This window comes from Belonocnema kinseyi, chromosome 8 (genome assembly GCF_010883055.1).
Source record: "Belonocnema kinseyi isolate 2016_QV_RU_SX_M_011 chromosome 8, B_treatae_v1, whole genome shotgun sequence".
In the NCBI taxonomy this organism is placed as follows: Eukaryota; Metazoa; Arthropoda; class Insecta; order Hymenoptera; family Cynipidae; genus Belonocnema; species Belonocnema kinseyi.
Window position 1 is genome coordinate 20,883,622 of NC_046664.1, and position 22,373 is coordinate 20,905,994.

At 20.6% G+C, this 22,373-nt stretch overlaps 2 protein-coding genes across 2 annotated transcripts in view; one reads left to right on the top strand and one right to left on the bottom strand.

Moving 5' to 3' along the window:
* The window catches only part of LOC117178032 (organic cation transporter 1-like), a 168,205-nt gene that overhangs the window by 144,963 nt on the left and 869 nt on the right, over positions 1-22,373 (bottom strand). The gene's annotated exons all lie outside the window — the stretch shown is intronic.
* The window catches only part of LOC117178404, a 44,907-nt gene that overhangs the window by 7,237 nt on the left and 15,297 nt on the right, over positions 1-22,373 (top strand). Inside the window, exon 2 of the mRNA XM_033369831.1 lies at positions 3,739-4,313. Within this exon, the coding sequence (XP_033225722.1) occupies positions 3,739-4,313 (575 nt within the window). The remainder of the gene's footprint in view (positions 1-3,738; positions 4,314-22,373) is intronic.

Here is a 22,373-nt window from a genome sequence, read left to right on the forward strand (position 1 = left end):
TTTTGCTAACGCTTTTTGTATTTTTTAGAATTAATTTTTTTTCAAATAATTTTTGAAACTAAGGCTTATTGTTGTATTTGTAATAAATAAAATATATTTATAAAAAATTTTAAGTCTTAAAATTCGGGAATTTTCCAATTCGGATATTTTATAAACCTGCAATTTTCTGTTGCGAATTTTATTATTCGGGAATTTTCCGATTCGGTAATATTATAAACTGTCGTAAATTTTATTATTAGGGAATATTCCAATTCGGGAATTTTATAATTCTGAAATTTTACTTTTCGAAAATTTTATTATTGAGGAATTTTCCAATTCGGTATTTTTATTTTTCGGAAATTTTATTATTCGCGAATTTGATTAATCGAGAATTTTCTAATTCGGGAATTTTATTTTTCGGGATTTTTCATTCGTCCCTCAATTTTCAATAAACAAAAATATTTTTGTTCACATTATAGTTTAATTTTATTCCAAAGTGTAGTATTTTTATGCCAGAAATGCTTTATAACCAATCAGTTGAATTTTAAACAAAATAGTCACACTTTTATTAAAAAAAAAAAATTAATTGAAAACAAACGAACCTTCAACAAAAATGATGAATCCTTAATCTAGAAAATTAACTTTTAAGAAAATAGTTCAACTTGAATGAATTTTAAATGACAAATGGAATTGTTTATATTTCAACAAAATGATTTCAATTTAAATTTAAAAACAGTTTTATACAAAAAGATGAATTTTCAACAAAGTACATAAATTTGCAATCAAACTGCTAAAATTTCTACCAAATTGTTGAATTTTCAAGCCAAAAATACGAATTTTAAATAAAACAGTTGAATTTTCAACCAAGAAGTATGACTTTTTAACAGAATTGTTGAATATTCAACAAAATTCGAAAATCTTTCACAATCTTTCCATTTTGTATTTTAATTTTGAAGCGTAAATTTTTCATTTAACGAATTTTAAAATACAGTTTTAGGCATTTTTAGATTTTAAAAAACATTTTAGTTGATAAATGTGAATATTTACAAATTTATTATTTAAAAATTAAACTTTAAATTAAGGATTACCTAGTGAATAATATTTGATTTTAAAGCGCAATGCGAAAACAGTTCAAAATTGAAGAATTTCCCAATTTTAACGTTAAAAATTAAACTGCTACCTATTTCGAAACAAAAAATAAATTTATGTAGATTAAAAAAAATAATAAAAATCTTTTTTTTTTAATTACGAAAGGCTTCAAAAAGAATAAGAAACAGTTTCTTAAGATTCCTAGGAAAATTGAAAATTACTTTTTATTTTCAAAATTAGTTTTAAGAGAATATTTAAAAAGATTTCAAAAGAGTTCAAAAATTTTCAAAATGAATCTGGAATATTTTGAGGAAATATTTTTAAAAATTGCAGGACTTAAGAAAACATTTTTCAAAATAATTGTAGATGTTTCGAGAGTTTGAAATAAGATTTGGAAGTTTTTAAAGGATTTTTAAAATATTTAAAATAATATATTAAACATTAAATTAAAATAAAATAAAGAAAAGTATTAACATTAAATTAATGTTCAATCAATTTTCTTATTTGAAAATTTTATGATATTTTTCTAAATTTAACAATTTGGTTAAGTTTTTCCTTGTTTGTTTAAAATTAAATTTTTCGTCTTGAAAATTCAATTGTTTTGTACAAAATTCGTCTTTTCGGGTTTTAAATTCATCCCTTTTGGTAGAAATTTAATCTTTCTTGATAAAATTGTATTATTTTGTTGAAGATTTAATTATTTTTTCGAAAAATTATAATTTTCTTTACATTTCATTCTTTTATGGTTGGAAATGAAACTATTCTGGAAGAAATATCAAATTTTTATTTCATTTTTTATTTCAATTTAGTTGAAAATTAATTAAAGTAAATTGATTGAAAGTTGCATTATTTTATTGAAAATAAAATTTTTGGTTGCAAATTTCTTTTTTGGTTAAAGATTCATCTCTGGTTGTAATTTTAACTATTCCATTTGTTTAATTAAAAATTGATCTCATTTAATTGAAAATTCAAACATATTACTAAAAATCCGTCGAAAATTAATTTTTCTTTGTTTAAAAATTCAACAACTTGGTTGAAAGTTGAACTATTTTAAAAAAAATTTATCCTTTTGTTGAAGATTCCTCTCTTCGGAAGAAAATTTAAATATTTCGTTGCAAACTCGTTTTTTTTATGTATATAATTAACTTTTTTTAACTGGAAATTTAAGTAATACATTTGTACTTGAAAATTTAGTTTTTTAATTAAAAATTTAACTATTTATGGTAGTTAAAATTGATGTTTTTTTAGTTGAAAATTCGTGTTTTTTTAGTGGAAAATTAGTATTGTGAGTTAAAATTAATATTTTTCCTTTAAATTCAGCTCTTATTCAAACTTCAACTATTTTATAAAATATTTGTATTTTTTTTCAAAACAAGTATTGGAATCTTCAACCAAAAATATCAAATTTCAGCTAAAATTTGAAAATTTCAGTAAAAAAAAATATATTTTTTTGGTTAAAATTTCAAGAACTTGGTTGAAAGTTGAACTATCTTAACAAAAATTTATGTTTTTGGTTGAAGATTCATCTCTTTGGTAGAAAATGTAAATATTTCGTTGAAAATTCGTTGTTTTTTGTGCAAATTAATATTTTTCCTTTAAAATTCAGCTCTTGTTCAAAACTTCAACTATTTTATAAAATATTTGTATTTTTTTTCTCAGAAAAAGAATTGAAACAAATAAAAGAATGAAAGAAAAAAATTCAAACAAATATTGGAATATTTAACCAAAAATATAAAAATTTAAATATCAGTAAAAAAACGTTGAAAAAAAAGAGTTAAGCAAAAGGAAAGAGAAAAAAAATCAAACGAATATTGGAATTTTCAACCAAAAATATAAAATTTCAGCTAAAAAATTTTTATTTCAGTAAAAACACATATTTGTTTGGTCAGAATTTCCACAACTTTATTGGAAGTTGAAATATTTTAATAAAAATTTCTTTTTTTGGTTGAAGATTCCTCTCTTTGGTAGAAAATTTAAATATTTCGTTGAAAACTCGTTCTTTTTTGGTTTATAATTAACTTTTTTCAACTGAAAATTTAAGTAATACATTTGTATTTGAAAATGTAATTTTTTAATTAAAAATACAACTATTTAGTTAAAATTCATTTTTTTTTAGTGGAAAATTAGTATTCTGAGTTCAAATAAATATTTTTCCTTTAAAATTCAGCTTTCAGTCAAACTTGAACTATTTTATAAAATATTTGTATTTTTTTTTCAAACAAATAATTGAACCGAAAAATGGAATATTTCCATTTTTAGTAGAAAAAAAGTTTTTCTTTAATTTTCAGTAAAAAAAACTTCTTTAACTAAAGAGTTGAACTCAAATAGGACTTTCAAACTTTTCAAAGATGTTTAAACTATTCAAAATAAAAATAATTTAACTTCTAATTTAAGATCTTTAAAGTTGAAAAATCTAAGTTTTTAATGTTACTAGTCTAAAATGACTTGATAATATAATTTTGTAAATGTTTTGAAGTTCATTGATTGATTAATTTAATCTAGATTTTTGAACTCTATAATTTCTGAATGTTAAAAAATCTGAACTTTGCAGTTTATGTGCATTTGTTAAAATCGAAAAATGTGTAATTTGCAGTTTCGTTTTTATTACTTCAAATGGAAAAACTTTTGGCTTTAAAATTGAAAATGTTTTTTTTGTTTGTTTTGTTACAGAGGAAGCTTAGCGGCTAAACTACAAAACCTAGTGGACACCGAAAGATCTTTTATGCGAATTTGGCATCATAAAATATCCCAAAAAACTTTTCAAAACGACAACATTCAATTTGTCGATTTGTGTATTAAAAAATGCTACATATCTTATAACAGACAATTTGCATATTGTATTTTAATCGCCGATACATATAATCTCCTAAAAGACGTTGAAAATTTCCAGACTGCACCAGGTTCAAAATCGCAAAATTTAAAAAACAAAAACTCAATTAATAAGTTAATAACAGTAATGACAATTCCCGAATTTGTAGGCAAACTTAACGCAGAAAGGGGAAAACGTTTAAAAGTTTATCCCCCTTTTCAAATTCTTGATTGTGAAAATATTATAATAAGTGTTACGTATTTTACTCTCGATGGAAAAGTAAATCTTGGGATGGATGAAGAAGAAAGTAAGGAAAGTGTAGAAAGTAAAATAATAGAGAAATTCGATTGTGTTTGCATTGAGGAAGGAAAAATTGTTGATGATTGCGGTCATAGGTTCGAGAATAAGAAGTCAAATGTGATCAAAGAAATCTTTAGTATTTCGTAATAAGTTGTTAGGATTAGATATGGTTAATAATTCACATTTTATATAAAGGATAGCCCATAAACTGCGTTATCAATAATTTTGTTGTTGTTAAAAACTATTTTTTTTTGTCAGAATTTCAACAACTTGGAGAATTTTAGTTTTCAGTTAATAAACTTTTTTCAAAAAAAGAGTTGAATCCAGAAAGAGAAATAAGAAAAGAATTCAAAGAAATATTGAAATTTTTAACCCAAAAATATCAATTTTCAGTAAAAAAAACATTTCTAACAAAGGAGTTGAATTCAAGAAAGAAAAGAATTAAAAGTGTTAACAAATATTGGAATTTTCAACTAAAAATATTAAATTTCAGCTAAAAATAGAACATTTTTAATTTAGTAAAAAAAAAACATATTTTTTGGTCAGAATTTCAACCACTTGGGGAATTTTAGTTTTCAGTTAATAAACTTTTTTCACAAAAAGAGTTGAATCCAGAAAGAGAAATAAGAAAAGAATTCAAAGAAATAGTGAAATTTTTAACCCAAAAATATCAATTTTCAGTAAAAAAAACTTTTTTAACAAAGGAGTTGAATTCAAGAAAGAAAAGAATTAAAAGTTTCAACAAATATTGGAATTTTCAACTAAAAATATTAAATTTCAGCTAAAAATAGAACATTTTTAATTTAGAAAAAAAGCATATTTTTTGGTCAGAATTTCAACCACTTGGGGAATTTTAGTTTTCAGTTCATAAACTTTTTTTTTAAAAAAGAGTTGAATTCAGGAAAAGAAATAAGAAAAAATCAAACAAATATTGAAATTTTAAACCCAAAAATATCAATTTTCAACCAAAAATAGAACATTTTAATTTTCAGTAAAAAAAACTTTTATAAAAAAGGTGTTGAATTCAAGAAAAAAAAAACATTTAAAAGTGTCAATAAATATTGGTAATTTCAACTAAAAATATTAAATTTCAGCTAAAAATAGAACATTTTTATTTTAGTAAAAAAGAAGCATATTTTTTGGTCAGAATTTCAACCACTTGGGGAATTTTAGTTTTCAGTTAATAAACTTTTTTCAAAAAAAGAGCTGAATCCAGGAAAAGAAAGAAGAAAAAAAGTCAAACAAATATTGACATTTTTAACCCAAAAATATCAATTTTCAATAAAAAAAAACATTTCTAACAAAGGAGTTGAATTCAAGAAAAAAAAATTTAAAAGTGTCAACAAATATTGGAATTTTCAACTAAAAATATCAAATTTCAGCTAAAAATAGAACATTTTTAATTTAGTAAATAAAAACATATTTTTTTGGTCAGAATTTCAAACACTTGGAGAATTTTAATTTTCAATTAATAAACTTTTTTCAAAAAAAGTTGAATGCAAGAAAAGACACAAGAAAAAAATTCAAAGAAATATGGACATTTTTAACCCAAAAATATCAATTTTCAACAAAAAATGGAAAATTGTAATTTTTAGTACAAAAAAAACTTTTTGAATAAAAGAGCTGAACTCAAGAAAAGATATTTAAAAAATGTTAACAAATATTGCAATTTTCAACTAAAAATATTAAATTTCAGATAAAAGTAGAACATTTTTAATTTAGTAAAAAAATACATATTTTTTTTATGGAGAATTTTAATTTTCAGTTAATAAACTTTTTTAAAAGAAAGAGTTGAATCCAAGAAAAGGAATAAGAAAAAAAATCAAACAAATATTGAAATTTTTAACCCAATAATATCAATTTTCAACAAAAAATGGAAAATTTTAATTGTCAGTAAAAAAACTTTTTTAACAAAGGTGCTGAATTCAAGAAAAAAAAAAGATTTGAAAGTGTCAACAAATATTGGAATTTTTAACTAAAAATATCTAATTTCAGCTAAAAATAGAACATTTTTAATTTATTAAAAAAACATATTTTTTGTCAGAATTTCAACCACTTGGAGAATTTTTATTTTCAGTTCATAAACTTTTTTCAAAAAGAGTTGAATCCAGGAAAAGAAATAAGAAAATAATTAAAAAAAATATTAAAATTTCTAACCCGAAAATATCAATTTTCAAAAAAAAATATTAAATTTTAGCTAAAAATAGAACATTTTTAATTTAGTAAAAAACATATTTTTTGGGTCAGAATTTCAACCACTTGGAGAATTTTAATTCTCAGTTAATAAACTTTTTCCAAAAAAAGAGTTGAATCCAGGAAAAGAAATAAGAAAAAAATTCAAAGTAATATTGAAATTTTTAACCCAAAAATATCAATTTTCAGTAAAAAAAACTTTTTGGCAAAGGAGTTGAATTCGAGAAAAAAAGATTTAAAAGTCAACAAATATTGGTATTTTCAACTAAAAATATCAAATTTCAGCTAAAAATAGAACATTTTTAATTTAGTAAAAAAACATATTTTTTTGTCAGAATTTGAACCACTTGGAGAATTTTAATTTTCAGTTCATAAACTTTTTTTTTAAAAAAGAGTTGAATTCAGGAAAAGAAATAAGAAAAAATCAAACAAATATTGAAATTTTTAACCCAAAATATTAATTTTCAACCAAAAATAGAACATTTTAATTTTCAGGAAAGAAGTTTTTCAACGAGAGTTTTTTTTAAATTTTCAATAAAAAAATTGTTCAAAAAAATAGTTGAACCCAAGAAATGAAAGAAGACTCGAGAAAAGAAAAGAGATTAAAAAAATGTCAACAAATATTGGAATTTTCAACCAAAAATATCAAATTTCAGCTAAATATGGAAAAATTTTTTATTTAGAAAAAAAAACATATTTTTTTGGTCAGAATTTCAACAACTTGGGAAATTTTAATTTTCAGTTAATAATCTTTCTTCAAAAAAAGAAATTTAAAAACATTTTTTTTAATCAAGCAAATATTGGTATTTTCTAATCAAAAATATCAATTTTCAATCAAAAATAAAACACTTTAAAAGAAAAGAGCTGAACGCAAGAAAAGAAAAGGGATTTAAAAAATGTTAACAAATATTGGAATTTTCAACCAAAAATATCAACTTTCAAATAAAAATGGGAATTTTTAATTTTCAGTAAAAAATGGAAAATTTTAATTTTCAGTAAAAAAAAACTTTGTTTAATAAAAGAGTTGAACTCAAGAAAAGAAATTTAACAAATGTTAACAAATATTGGAATTTTCAACTAAAAATATTAAATTTCAGCTAAAAATAGAACATTTTTAATTTAGTAAAAAAAAACATCTTTTTTTGGTCAGAATTTCAACCACTTGGAGAACTTTAATTTTCAGTTAATAAACTTTTTCAAAAAACGAGTTCAATCCAAGAACAGTAATAAGAAAACAAAACCAAAAATAAACATTTTAATTTTCAGAAGAAAAAAATTTTCAACAGGAGTTTTTTTTAAATTTTCAGTAAAAAGAACTTGCTCGAAAAAACAGTTGAACCCAAGAAAAGAAAGAAGAAAAAATTCAAACAAATATTGAAATTATAAACCCAAAAATAGAACATTTTAATTTTCAGGAAAAAAATTTTTCAACGAGAGTTTTTTTTTAAATTTTCAATAAAAAAAATTGTTCAAAAACATAGTTAAACCCAAGAAAAGAAAGAAGACAAAATTTCTAATAAATATTGGAATTTTTAACACAAAAAAATCAATTGCAACAAAAAATGGAAATTTTTAATTTTCAGTAAATGTGGAAAATTTTAATTTTTAGTAAAAAGAAACTTTTTTCTTTTTACTGAAAATTAAAAAATTATTGAAAATTAAAATTTTCAATAAAAGAAACATATTTTTTTGGTCAAAATTGGTGAAAAATTTAACTTTTTCTTTTTTGATTAAAAGTAACTTTTTTAATTTTAAAAATTACATTTGTAATTGAAATTTTATCTTTTTAACTGAAAATTCGACTATTTGGTTAAAAACTGACAAATTTATTCAATATTTGTATTTCTTATTATAAATGGGCAAAATTAAAACTATTTAAAAAATTAACTACTTGGTGAAAGATTAACTTTTTTGTTGTAAATAAATAGTGAAAAATAGTGAAATTAGGCTGTTTGGATGAAAAATTCTTTTTTTTTTTGAAAAATCAATTCATTGACTGCGGATTCAACTATTTGGTTAAAGAATTTTTTTTATTCAATATTTAATTTTTCAACAAAAAATATCAATTTTCAACAAAAAATAGAGAATTTCGATTTTCATTGAAAAGTGGAAAAATTCAATTTTAGTTAATAAACTTTTTCGTAATATAAAAAAAATCAAACAAATATTGAAATTTTCAAAAAAAAAAATATATATTTTTTCAGCCAAAAATGGAAAAATTTAATTTTCAGTAAAAAAATTTCACACAAGCTTTTAAAATGTTTTTTTTTTACTTCAATATAAAATGGAAAAATTAAATTTTCATTTAATGAACTTAAAAAAATTGTTGAAATCACAAAAAAAATTTTTTTTTTTAAATATTGGAATTTTCAACCAAAAATGGATATTTTTTATTTCCAGCAAAAAAACTTTTTTAACAAATGAGTTTTTTTATCTTTTTTAATTTTTAATAAACAATTGTAAAATTCAATTTTCAGTTAATAAACTTTTTCAAAAGAAATTTTGATCCCAAAAAAAGTAAAAAAGAAAAAAATCAAACATTGGAATTTTCAAAAAAATATATATATAAATTTTCAACCAGAAATGGAAAAATTTAATTTTCATTTAATAAACTTATTCAAAAACAGAGTTGAACCCACGAAAAAGAAATATGGGATTTTTCAACAAAAAATGGTAATTTTTTATTTCCGGCAAAAAAAACTTTAAAAAAAAAAGACTTTTTTTTATTTTATTTTTTTAAATTTTTAGTGAGAAATTGTAAAATTAAATTCTCAGTTAATAAAAGTTTAAAAAAAACAACAGATTTTGTGCAAAATTAAATTATATGGTAAAAATTTAAACTATTCAAAATATGAACTACTTGGTAGAATATTAACTTTTAAGTTGTAAATTCAGAGTATTTGGTAGGGAATTCAATTTTTTTGGTATAAAATTCATGTATTATGTTAAAAAAAATTGTGTTATTTTTTAAATTTAATTGGTAGGAAATTCTTTTTTTTTTGTGAGAATTAAATTTTCAAAGTGAAAATGTAACTATTCCAATTCTGGTTGAAAACCTGTATTTTTTTCGAAAATTTAACTATTTGGTTGCAAATTCAACTATTTTGGTAGAAAATAAAATTTGTTCTGGATAATTGATAGATGTAGTTGAAAATTCCTTCCTTTGAGCAGAAAATTAATATTATTTTTTTTATTCAACATTTTTACTGTGGAATCCACAATTTGGTTACAAATTCGTCTTTTTTTGTCTAATTAAACTGGAAAAAAATACTTTTTTCTTCTTTAAAATTAATTTTTTTAACTTAAAATGTAACTTTCTTTTTTAGTTGAAAAAATAAGATTTTTTTTATTGTTGAAAATTCAACTATTTTATTATAAATTCGCCTTTTTTCAATGTAATTAAACTAGTAAAAAATACTTTTTTCTTGTTGAAAATGAATTTTTTTAACTAAAAATGTAACTATTCAATTTTTTGGGGGGAAATTAATTTTTTTTATTTTGAAAAATTAAAAAATAAAATTTTATTTAATTATTTATTAATTATCTATTTTAAAATTGCAAATTAAAAAAAATCAATTTTTTGTTTTATTTTGGTAGCAAACTCAACTATTTGGTTTAAAATTAATCTTTTGATTTGAAAAATTAACTGCTTGGTAGAAAATTGACATTTTTGTTGAAAATTCGTAGATTCGGGTGGAAAATTTAACTTTTTTGTGGAAAATTCATATATTTTGTTGAAAATTCGTATTTTTGAGCTGAAAATTAACATATTTTTTGGTTGAAAAATCGTTATTTTGGTTTCGGATTCGACTATTTTATTACAATTTTTTTATCTAATTAAACTAATAAAGCATTTTCTTTAATTAAGTTTTTAAACTAAAAATGTAACTATTCCATTTTTGGTAGAAAAATTAATATTTTTTTTAATTTAATGATTTGACTGAAAAAAACTATTTTGGTAAAAATGTACCAATTTGGTTAAAAATTAAACTATTGATTTAAAAGTAAACTGCTTGGTAGAAAATTCACTTTTTTGCTGAAAATTTATGTATTTTGTTGAAAATTTGCCTTTTTGAGAAGAAAATTAATCTTTTTTGTAAAATCAACATTTTGGTTGAGGATTCAGCTATTTTATTAAAAATTCCTATTTTTCAGTTGAATTCAAACAGTTGAAAATTTTCTTTTATTGATCAAAAATTAATTTTTTCAATTGAATAAGTAACAATTTAAGTTTTGATTAAAAATTAATATTTTTTAGTTTGACGTTCAACTATTTGGCTGAAAATCCAGCTCTTTTGATTGAAAATTACATTCTTGGCAAAAATTTATATTATTATTTATATTATTTTGTTAAAAATAGAATTATTTTTTCCTTAATTTTGGGGGGGGGGGGGGGTAAAAATATTCTAAAATATGTAACGTGGTTTGTGGATGATCGCTAAATTTAGAATAGTTGTTAAAAGTATACAAATAATTAAATAATCATTTTACTTAAATTATTATGTAATATAATTGGTTGCAGATTTATTTGTTTTTAAAAGCTATTTACAAGTTTACTTTTGAGTAAACTGTTAACTTTCTAACAATAAGTGCCAGAGATTTATTATTATTTTTAGATTTAAAGGAAATATAGATTTATCTTTTGTAGAAAAATGTGACCTGAATAATCTTTAAGTAATTTATTGTTAATTAAGTTAATGTTTTGAAATATTTAAATTTCAAATACTAAAAAATAATATTTTCTTTCAACAGAAAATGATCCCACTTACAATAAAATTGACAAGTTTGTCAGCGAGATACATTATTTGTGAAAAAAAAGAATAAATGATGGATAAATTTCATTATAATTCGTTTCATTTTATTTAAGGTTACTATCTCAGTACTGCAAAAAAGTATATCAATTTTATGAATGATATATTTTTTAAATAATAATTTCAATGCTTTTTTATGAGAGCATAATAAGTTTGAAATATTTATTTTAAAAAATTCTAAAATAAAAAGTGTTTGGTTTCGTACCTAAAGGAGGGCCACACATTGGGAAGAAAAATGACTTGTTTGGTTCAGAATAACGTGCAAAAAAACGACAACAAAAACTCGGAAAAAAGGTAAGGTCCAGCCTGATTTTTGAATTAGGTTTTCAATTTTTTTATAAATAAACAAATATGAGGAAAAAAATGACCTTTTTTCTATTTGACGTTGCTGGTGCTCGTCAATAACAGGAAAATGATCGAAATTGCATAAGTTGCATAAAATAACATTAGTTAAAGATATTTCAATTTTTGACAATATACAAAAAAAATGTTTATCAACAAATTATTTGTTGAAAAAATGTTGTCTACGATTTTCCACAAATACACGTTTTTTCAAGTTATGTTGCAAGAAAGTGGAATCAAAACAATATATAAAAAAAATTCTCTTCTGATTATAATTGTTTATATTATAAACAAAACCTTGTCAACAAGAGTTTTTTATTTTCTTTTATTTCAGTAAAAAATGGTAAATTATAATTATCAGTGAATAAAATTTTTCGAAAGACTTTTTAATCCCAAGAAAAGAAAAATAACCAAAAAAATATTGGAATTTTTAACAACAAATATAAACTTTAAGCCAAAAATGGAAAAATTTAATTTTAAGTAAAAAAAAAAATACAAGAAGAATTCAAACAAATAATGTAATTTTCATCCAAAAATATCAATTTTCAACCAAAAATGGAAAATTTTAATGTTCAGTAAATAAAAGTTTTCAACAAGAGTTTAAAAAATTTTTTTAATTCAGTACAAATGGAAAAATTTAATTTTCAGTTAATCAAATTTTTCAAAAGACGCGAAAGAAATCAAATAGATATGGTATTTTCAACGAAAAATATAATAAACAAGAGTTATAAACAAACAAGAGTTTTTTATATATATTTTTTATTTTCAGTACAAAGTAGAAGTTTTTCATTTTTATTTAATAAGCTTTTTTAAAATAAGATTTGAACCCATGAAAAGAAGGAAGTAAAAAGATTGAACAAATAATGTAATTTTCATCCAAAAACATCAATCTTCAACCAAAACTAGAATATTTTAATTTTTCGCAAAAAAAATGTTCAACAAGAGTTTATTTTTTATTTGAGTAGAAAATGGAAAAATTTCATAAAATTTCATTTTAAAAAATCATAACAAATATTGTAATTTGCAATCAAAAATTGAGAATTTTATTTTTCAGTAAAAAAAAAAAACTTTTGCAAGAGTTTTTTTATTTATTTTTTTATTTAAAGTAAAAATTGGAAAATTTAATTTTGAGGTTTAATTAAAAAAAAAAGAGTACAAATTTAAACTATATTGTCAAATTTAATTTTCAGGTTCAAATTATTTTCAAAAAATCGAGTGCAAATTTAAACTATATTGTCAAAACTCAAACTATTTAAAAAACGATTTGTATTTTTAGTTTAAAATTTTATTATTTGCTTGAGAATTTAAAAACTTTGTTTCTTAAACAAAACAAAAAAAGGAATTTTCAACTAAATGAATATATTTTCAACAAAAGATATAAATTTTCGACTAAAATTATGAATCTAAAAAAAAAATATTTTCCAACAAAAGAATTGAACACACGAAAACAATGCATACGAATATTGGAATTCTCAACGAAACATCTCAAATTTGAGCCAAAAATGAAAAATTGTCATTTTCAGTTAAGAATCTTGTGTTGAAAAAAGGGCAAATCCAAGAAAAGAAATTAAAACAAATATTGACATTTTAAACCAGAAATATCAATTTTTATTATAAAGCTTTTTCAACAAAACATTTTTTTTTAATTTTCAATAGCAATTGGAAAATTTTTATTTTCAGTAAAAAAAAAGTTTTGATAAACAGAGTTGAACCCAAGAAAATAAAGGAATTTAAAATAAGTATCGGAATTTTTAGCCAAAAATATCAATTTCATTATAAAACTTTTTCAAGTAAAATTTTCTTTTTTTTTTATTTTCAATAAAAATTGGAAAATTTTAATTTTCAGTAAAAAAAAAATGTTTCCACAAGTGTTATTTTTCTTTTTTTTCAGTAAAAAAAAAGTTCATAAAAAGAGTTGAACCCGAGAAAAGAAATTAAAACAAATATTGGAATGTTTAACCAAAAATATTAATTTTCAGTTAAAAATGGAAATTTTTAATTTTCAGCTTAAAACTTTTTCAACAAGAGTTTCTTTCTTTTTAATTTTCAATAAAAATTGGAACATTTTAATTTTCAGTCAAAAAAAGTTTTACCAAGAGTTTTTTTCTTCTTTTATTAATTTTCAGTAAAAAAAAAACTTTTTCATAAAAAGCGTTAAACCCAAGAAAAAAAAGCAATTAAAACAGATATTCGAATTTTTAACCAAACATATCAATTTTCAGTCAAAAATGGAAAATTTTAATTTAAAAAAAAAAACTATTTCAACAGGAGTTATTTTTCTTTCCTTTTTTTTTTAATTTTCAGTAAAAAAAAACTTTCATGAAAAGAGTTGAACTCAAAAAAAGAAATTAAAACAAAGATTGGAATTTTTAACCAAAATGATCAATTTTCAGTCAAAACTGAAAAATTTTAATTTTCAGTAAAAACTGGAAAATTTTAATTTTCAGTATAACACTCTTTCAGCAAATGAGTTGCTTTATTTTTTTTATTTTTAATAAAAATTGGAATATTTTAATTTTCAGTAAAAAAAAAACTATTTGAACAAGAGTTTTTTTTGTCTTTTTTTTAAATTTTCAGTTAAAAAAAAACTTTCGTAATCAGAGTTGAACCCAAGAAAATAAAATAAATTTTAAAAAATATTGGAATGTTTAACCAAAAATATAGTTAAAAACTTTTTCAACAAAACAGTTTCTTTCTTTTTTAATTTGCAATCAAAATTGAAACATTTTAATTATCAGTAAAAAAAACTGTTTCAACAAATTTTTTTTGCTTTTTTGAATTTTGCAGTAAAAAAAATTTTTCGTAAGAAAAGTTGAACCCAAGAAAAGAACATAAAAATAAGTTGAAACAGATATTCGAATTTTTAAAAAAAAATAACAGTTTTTAGTCAAAAATGGAAAATTTTTATTTTAATTATAAATATCTTTTCAACAAAATAGTTTCTTTTTTTAAATTTTCAATAAAAATTGTAAAATTATAATTTTCAGTAAAAAAGGACTTTCATAGAAAGAGTTGAACCCAAGAATAGAAAAGAAATTAAAACAAATATTGGAATTTTTAACAAAAAATTTCGATTTTCAGTAAAAAAAAAAAAATTCATAAAAAGAGTTGAACCCAAGTCAATAAAAGAAATTGAAACAAATTTTGAAATTTTTAACGAAAATTATCCATTTTCAGTCAAAAATGACAAAGTTTGAAAATTATCTTATTATTATTCAACTGAAAATCTAAATATTACAGTTGAAAAATCATCTCTTTAGGTGAAACTTGAACTATTTATTTGCAATTTTTTGGCTCTTTTGGACTAAAAATTGTTTATTTTGGTTGAAAATTAATTCGTATGTATAGAAAATCCAATTATTTTGTTGAAAATTCAACTATTTTTTGAAAATGTAATGAATTTATTATAAAATAATTTATTTTATTAATAGGTCATCTATTTTGGACGAAAATCCAAATTTTTTCTGAAAAATAAATTATTTCGTTCAAAATGCAACTTTTTTGTTGTTTTAGTTTCAAATTTTGTTGTTTAAAAATTCGACTATTTGTTTAAAATTTACCTTTGTAGGTAAAAAAACGAGTTTCCGGTTAGAAATTCAACTATTTTATTGAAAATTCGTTCTTTTGTATTAACCATTCATCTTTTATGGTATAAAAGTCAGCTTTATTAATTTAAATCAGTTAATGAATTTGAATTTAAAAAGTTAAAATAACTTTTAAAATAAATGTTTGGAATTTAAATTTCGCGCTTTTTAAAATTTCCTAATTTTAAAAGGCGCGAATTTAAAATGAATTGAAAATTTGTGTTTTTTCTTTGTTGAAAAATAATTTTTGAATTTAAAATTGATTGTTTATTTACAAATTCATCTTTTTTGTTTAAATTCAACTGTTATTTATTTACGAAATATTTTGTTGTTGAAATACCAATTATTTAATTTTTCGTTGAAAATTCATATTTTTTGGTTCGAAAGTTCTACTACTTTATTAAGAAGTAATTTTTTGTTAAAGATTCATCACTTTAGTTAAAAATTCATTTCTTTTACTTAAAAATTAAGTATTATATTAAAACATTCGCTTCTTTAAATAAAAATTAATTTCTTCTGAGATGAAATTTAACTATTCTATTTTGGGCTACACTTTTTTTTTCGTTAAAATCTTTTTTCGTTCAAAATTAACTTCTTTTGTTTGCAAATTGAACTACTTTGTTAATAAATTAAAATTTTTATCTGAAAATTTTACTACTCCATTTTTGGTTAAAAATTATTTTTTCGTTGAAAATCTAACAATTTTCTTGATAATTCTTTTTCTTTTAATAGAAAATTTGCCTTTTTTAGTTAGAACTATTTTTTAGTTAAATTTTCTATAAAAAAATAATGATTTTTAACTAAAATTTGAATAGGTAAATTTTCAGATAAAAAATTGAACTTCCATGTATATACACAATTTTGATCAATAGAAGTAAATTTTCAAGTAGAAAAAAAACATTTTCAACCAACAATGGATTAATTAAAATTTCTGTTAAAAAAATTAATTTTCAACCAAAAAAACACACGAATTTTTAAATAGAATTGTTGCATTTTCAGCCATAGATATGAATTTTTAACTAAAGTAATGAATTTGCAACAAAAAATATTACTTTATCTACAAAGTAATATAAAAAATTTGAAAAAAATATGAATTTTTTATGGAAAATTCAGTAGTTGATAATTGATATTGCAACCCAAAAATATTTTAATATTAAATAAAAAACAAAAACAGTTGAATTTAAACAAAAAATAAAAAACTCCATTTTGAAGTTCAAAAATTAATTTTTAAAAATCAATAAAACAGTTAAATAAATATCATAATATGTTATATATAAATAATAATATAAATAAATAAATAGTTAAATTAAAAAGAGACGAATTTAAAAAAAGCATGAATTTTCATCCAAATTATTTACTTAAAAAATTAAAGAGGCGAATTTTAAATAAAAAATGAACAGCTAAATTTGTAGTTAAAGAATTTTTCACGAAAAAACTGATTCCCACCAAGTTATTTTATTTTAAAAGTAGAATTTAATAGTTAATATTTCAACCAAAAAATATTTTAAAATAAAAGGCTTTGGTTTCAATCAAAAAGGGCGAATTTTCAATAAATCTAGCAATTTTTCAAATAAAAAATATCAGTTTTTAACCAAAATAAAACAAAAAAGAGACATTATCAACAAAAGGGAGGAAACTTTAACCGATAAAATTTAAATCAAAAATAGTTTAAATCTACGAAAAAAATACGAATTTTCTCTAAAAGAGTTTTTTTTAAATTTGAATATATGGTTTCTATCTTTCGCTATAAAAGAATAATTTTGAAGATATAATTTAGAACTACGCAAGAAAATGAGAGCAGTCAATGAAATATTAAAATTTTTTCTCTTCAAACAGAATGAATTGCTCTTTTACTTTATATTTTAAATGAAATTTAAACTTTTATTAATAATTTGTATAAAAAAAGCTGTTTTTGATTTATTAGATTTGAATTTTCGCGGAATTCGTACCTGACAGATCGCGCATTCTGGTGAGTCGTAAACAAATTATGTTTCCCTTACTTCCACCGATAAAATAGGTTTCGTATTTACCATACAGTTAGTATCGAATTTCGCCATCAGATGGAAATAGGTTTCCAATGGCCGCTCGTTTTTCCAGGAAGTGTTTGTGGGATATTTTTTATTAAATTAATTGATGAAAAATAGCGTTCAACTCTGTTTCTAAAAACGCAGAGCACAAAATTGCTTCCATTGAAAGGTAAGGTCGTTTTTATTGAATATTTCACCGTCACGTTTATGATAATTTAAAGTTGAATGTAGGAACTGTCATCTGACAGTTCGGACACAAAGAAAAACATTCTTTTATGTTTACGGAAATTCGTTCCAAAAATCAATTTCAGTATTAATTGAGAAGTGATCAGGATCTTAAATATTTGTTTTAAAGAAAAGGCTGTACGTTATAAATTTGATGTGACTTTATAATTGTAAACATAACCTAAAAATTCGGGTCTGCTAATTTAGATTTAAATTTGCATGAATCATGCTAAATTAGAGGTAATAGGATGCTACCAAATGAGACATTTGCGATGGTGTTTAATTTCCATTAAGAGTAATTTAATTTCTAGTTTTAGAGTCCCTATTTTCCCTGGTACAACATTTTTCATATTTTTACTGAAAAGTTTTTTTTATTCTTGTGATTCAAAAATGCATAATTTTTTACTTTTATTTAATTTTAATAAATTCACTTGTGTGGAAATATAATGATATTGTTGGAAATAATAATTTTGTTGGAATGTTATCCTTTTTAATTGGCAATTAAACTATTCTGGAAGAAAATTCAACTTTTTATTCGATTTTTAAAATACTTTTTTGACTTTATTTTTATTTAGTTGAAAATGATCTAAATTGAATTGAATAAAAGTTAAATTACTTTATTAAAAATTAAATTTTTTGTTGATTTTTATTTTTTGGTTAAAGTTTCATTTCTTTGGTTGAATATTTAATTATTCCATTTGTTGTTAAAAATTGATCTTTTTAAATTGAAAACTAATGGATTTTGTTAAAATTTTGCTGGAAAATTCGTTTTTTTTTTGTTGAAAATTAATCTTTTTGCTTTAAACTTAAACTTTTTGGTAGAGAATTCAACTATTCGGTTAAAAATTATTATTATTTTGTTTATTTATATATTTGTGTTGAAAAATTAATCGTTTTGTAGAAAATATCGGCCATTTTGTTTGAAACTTCATCTCTTTTGATAAACATTTAATATTTTTTGGTGAAAACTTCTATTATTTTGTTGAAAATTTAATTATTTTTTTATAAATTCAATAATTTGCTTAAAATATCATCTATTTTCACTAGAAATTCAACAATTCTGGAAGAAAACTGAAATTTTTATTTCAATTCTTTTTTCATTTTTATTTTTATTTAGTTGAAAATTAACAAAAATAAATTGATTGACATTTGAACTAGCTTAATGAAAATTAAATTTTTGCTTAAATTTTTATTTTTTGATTATAGATTCATCTCTTGGGTGAAAATTTAAAAATTCCGTTTTTGGTTAAAAAGTTATCTTTTTAAATTAAAAATGCATATTTTTTGTGGAAAATTCATATTTTTTTATTTGAAAAACCAACTACTTGGTTGAAAGTTGAAATAATTTTTTTTTTGTTTTGAAAATTTTACTTTTTTTGTATAAAATTTGTCTTTTTTATTTGTAAATTCATCTCTCTTGGTATAAATTTCATATTTTTGGTTAATATTTTTCTTATTTTGTTAAAAAAAAAATTGTTTTCCGAAAATCCTATTAATTTTGTTAAAACTTCATCTTTTTTGGTTCAAAATTGAACTATTCTGGGTAAAATTTTTATTGTATTTTCGGTTGAGAATTAATTTCTTTTGGTTAAAAATCTAATTGTTTTGTTAAAAATGAAACTTTTATTTGTAAATTGAAGTATTAGGTATTTTTTCTTGTTATTTTGGATAAATATTAATCAGTTTGGTAAAAATTTCATATTTTTTATTATTTTGTTTAATTTTAATTTTTATTTAGCTGAAAATTAACAAAATTTAATTGATGGCAATTTGAACTAGCTTACTGAAAAATAAATTTTTGGATGAAGATTTTTTTTGCTTAAAGATTCATCTCTTTGCTTGAAAATTTGACAATTCCATTTTTGGTCAAAAAGTGATTTTTTTTTCAATTGAAAATTTATATAATTTGTTGAGAATTCTTATTTTTTGGGTCAAAAATTCATCTTTTTTATTTGAAAATTCAACTACTTGGTTGAAAGTTAAACTAATTTGTTGAAAATTAATTTTTTTGGTGAATGGTTATTTGTGGTTGAAAATTTAATGATTCCATTTTTGGTTAAAAATATACACATATTTGTTCTAATTTTATAATTTTTCTAGAAAAATTAATCCTTTCGTGTAAAATTTGTCTTTTTAGTTTAAAAATTCTTTTCTTTTTGTCTAAATGTAATATTTTTATTAATTTGTTTAAAAATTAATTTTTTTTCTCAAAAATTCCATTAATTTTGTTAAAAGTTCAATTTTTAAAATTAAAAATTAAACTATTCTAGAAAGAAATTATTTTTTCGATTGAAAATTAATTTCTTCTGGTTACAAATTCAATTATTTGGTTAAAAATAAAATTTCTATTTGGGAGTTGAAGTATTTTCTGTTAACATTTTTTATGATTTTGTTGAAAATTTTAATTATTTTTCTGAAAATTCAATAATTTTGTTTTAAAAAAACACCCATTTTTGGTTGAATATTCCACTATTCTGGAAGAAGATTCTATTATATTAATTATATTAATTTCTTTTCATTAAAAATTAAACAAAATTAATTTTTCAATGAAAAGTATAATTATTATATTTTTCGTTGAAAATTCAGGTATTGATTAAAAATTGACTTCGTTAAATTTAAAATTCTACTGCCAGTAGAAGATTTAAGTATTTTTTGACAATTAACTTTTATTGAAAAAATGTCATGTATTCGGTTGAAAATTTGTATTTTCCCGCATAAAATTGTTTGTTTGTTTAAAATTAAACTAGTTCGTTGAAAGTTGAAATACTTTCTTGAAAACTTATTTTTTGGTTGGATATGCAACAGTTAAGTTGAAAATTTATTTCGTTGTTTAAAAATTTAACCCTTTTTCATTCATTTTTTGGTTATATATAATTAATTTTATAAATTAGAAATGTAAATATTTCATTTTTGGTTAAAAATTGATTATTTTTAGTTGAAAATTTAACTATTTGGCTTAAAATGTAAGAATTTTGTTGAAAATTTGCCTTTTTGTAGAAAACTTATCTTGTGGTATGGAAATTCATCTTCCTGGTTGCCAATTTGTTTTTTTGTTGTTAAAAGTTATTTTATTTAACTAAAATTATTTTTATTTATTATATTTTTCGTTGCAAATTGTATTTGTTTGGCAATTAATTTTTCTTTTAAAAAATTGATGTATTCGGTTAAAAATTCGTATAAATCTTCAATTTTCAATTGTTAAAAACTTATTTTTTTTCCGGCCACGCATAATTTTAGTTGAAAATTTATTTCGTTGTTTCAAAATTTAACAATTTAAAAATTTTTTTTTTTTTTTCTTTTTTCGTACAGAATTAATTTTAAGAATTATAAATGTAACAATTCCATTTTTGGTTGAAAATGGATTATTTTTAGTTGAAAATTCAACTGTTTGTTTTAAAATTCATGTATTTTGTTGAAAACTCGCCTTTTTGTAAAAAAAACTTATCTTTTTGCTTGAAAATGCATTTTTTTTTGTTTTAAATTTGTTGTTTTTTGTTCAACATTATTTTATTTTCCTAAAAATTTAATTATTTTATTGTTCTTTGTAAATTAATCTAGTTGAGTTGAAATATTAACTATAACGTTGAAAATAAATTTATTTTGTTTATCATTATTACTCATTATCATTTATTTTTGACAATGTAACTGTTTGATTCAAAATTTATCTTTTCCAATTGATAATTTAACTACTTTCATAGAAGATTTAAGTATATTTTTTACATTAATTTTTGTTTTTAAAAATGCAATTATTTGGTTGAATGTTTATATTTTTAGTAAAAAATTAATCTTTTTTTTTTAATAAAATCTATTTTTTTCTTAAATTTTTTTTTGTGCAAAATTTATTTTTCATGTAAAAGTATAATTATTATATTTTGATATATTTTTTATTATTTTTATAATTATTGTATTTTTTATATATTATTATATTTTTCATTGAAAATTGAATGTTTAGTTGAAAATTCAACTATTTGATTCAAAATTGATATTCTTAGTATTGATCTTTTTAGTAGAAAGTTAATCTTATAGTTGAAAAACTAAATTTTTTTTTATTAATTGAAATAATTCTTTAAAAGTTGAAATCCTTTGTTAAAAATGTATTTTTCGGTTGAACATGCATCATTTTCTGAAAATTGATCTCTGGTTGAAAATTTAAATTAAAAAAAATTTTTTTTGTGCACAAAATTAATCTCTAAATTAAAAGTATAATTTTTATATTTTTCGTGGAAAATTGATCATGTTTAGTTAAAAGTTAACTATTTAATTAAAAATTTATCTCTCAATTGAAAATTCAAATATTTAGGTAGAAGATTTAAGTATTCGACAATTAACTTTTGTTCCTTAACAAAAGCATGTATTCGGTTGAAAATTCGTAATTTCTAATACAAAATTTGTTGTTTGTTTAAAATTAAACTTTTTAGTTAAAAGATGAAACAATTTGTTTATAATTTTATTTTTTCATCCATCATTCTAGTTAAAAATTTATTTTGTTGTTTAAAAATTTAACTATTTTTTTCTCGTAAAAAAGGGACGACTGAAAAATCTCGAAAAATAAAATTCCCGACACAGTAAAATTCCCGAATTAGAAAATTCCCGAATAATAAAATTCTCGAAAAATAAAATTTCAGAATTATAAAATTCCCGAATTGGAATATTCCCGAATGATAAAATTTACGACAGTTTATAATATTAACGAATTAGAAAATTCCCGAATAATAAAATTCTCGAAAAATAAAATTTCAGAATTATAAAATTCCCGAATTGGAATATTCCCGAATAACAAAATTTACGACAGTTTATAATATTACCGAATTGGGAAATTTCTGAATATTAAAGTTCCCGACAGTTTATAATATTAGCGAATTGGAAAATTCCCGACAGAAAATTGCCGATTTATGAAATATCCGAATTGCAAAATTCCCGAATTCTAACAATTAGAATTTTTTATAAATATATTCTATTGATTACAAATACAACAATAAGATATTAGTGTCAAAATTTATTTTTAAGATTTATA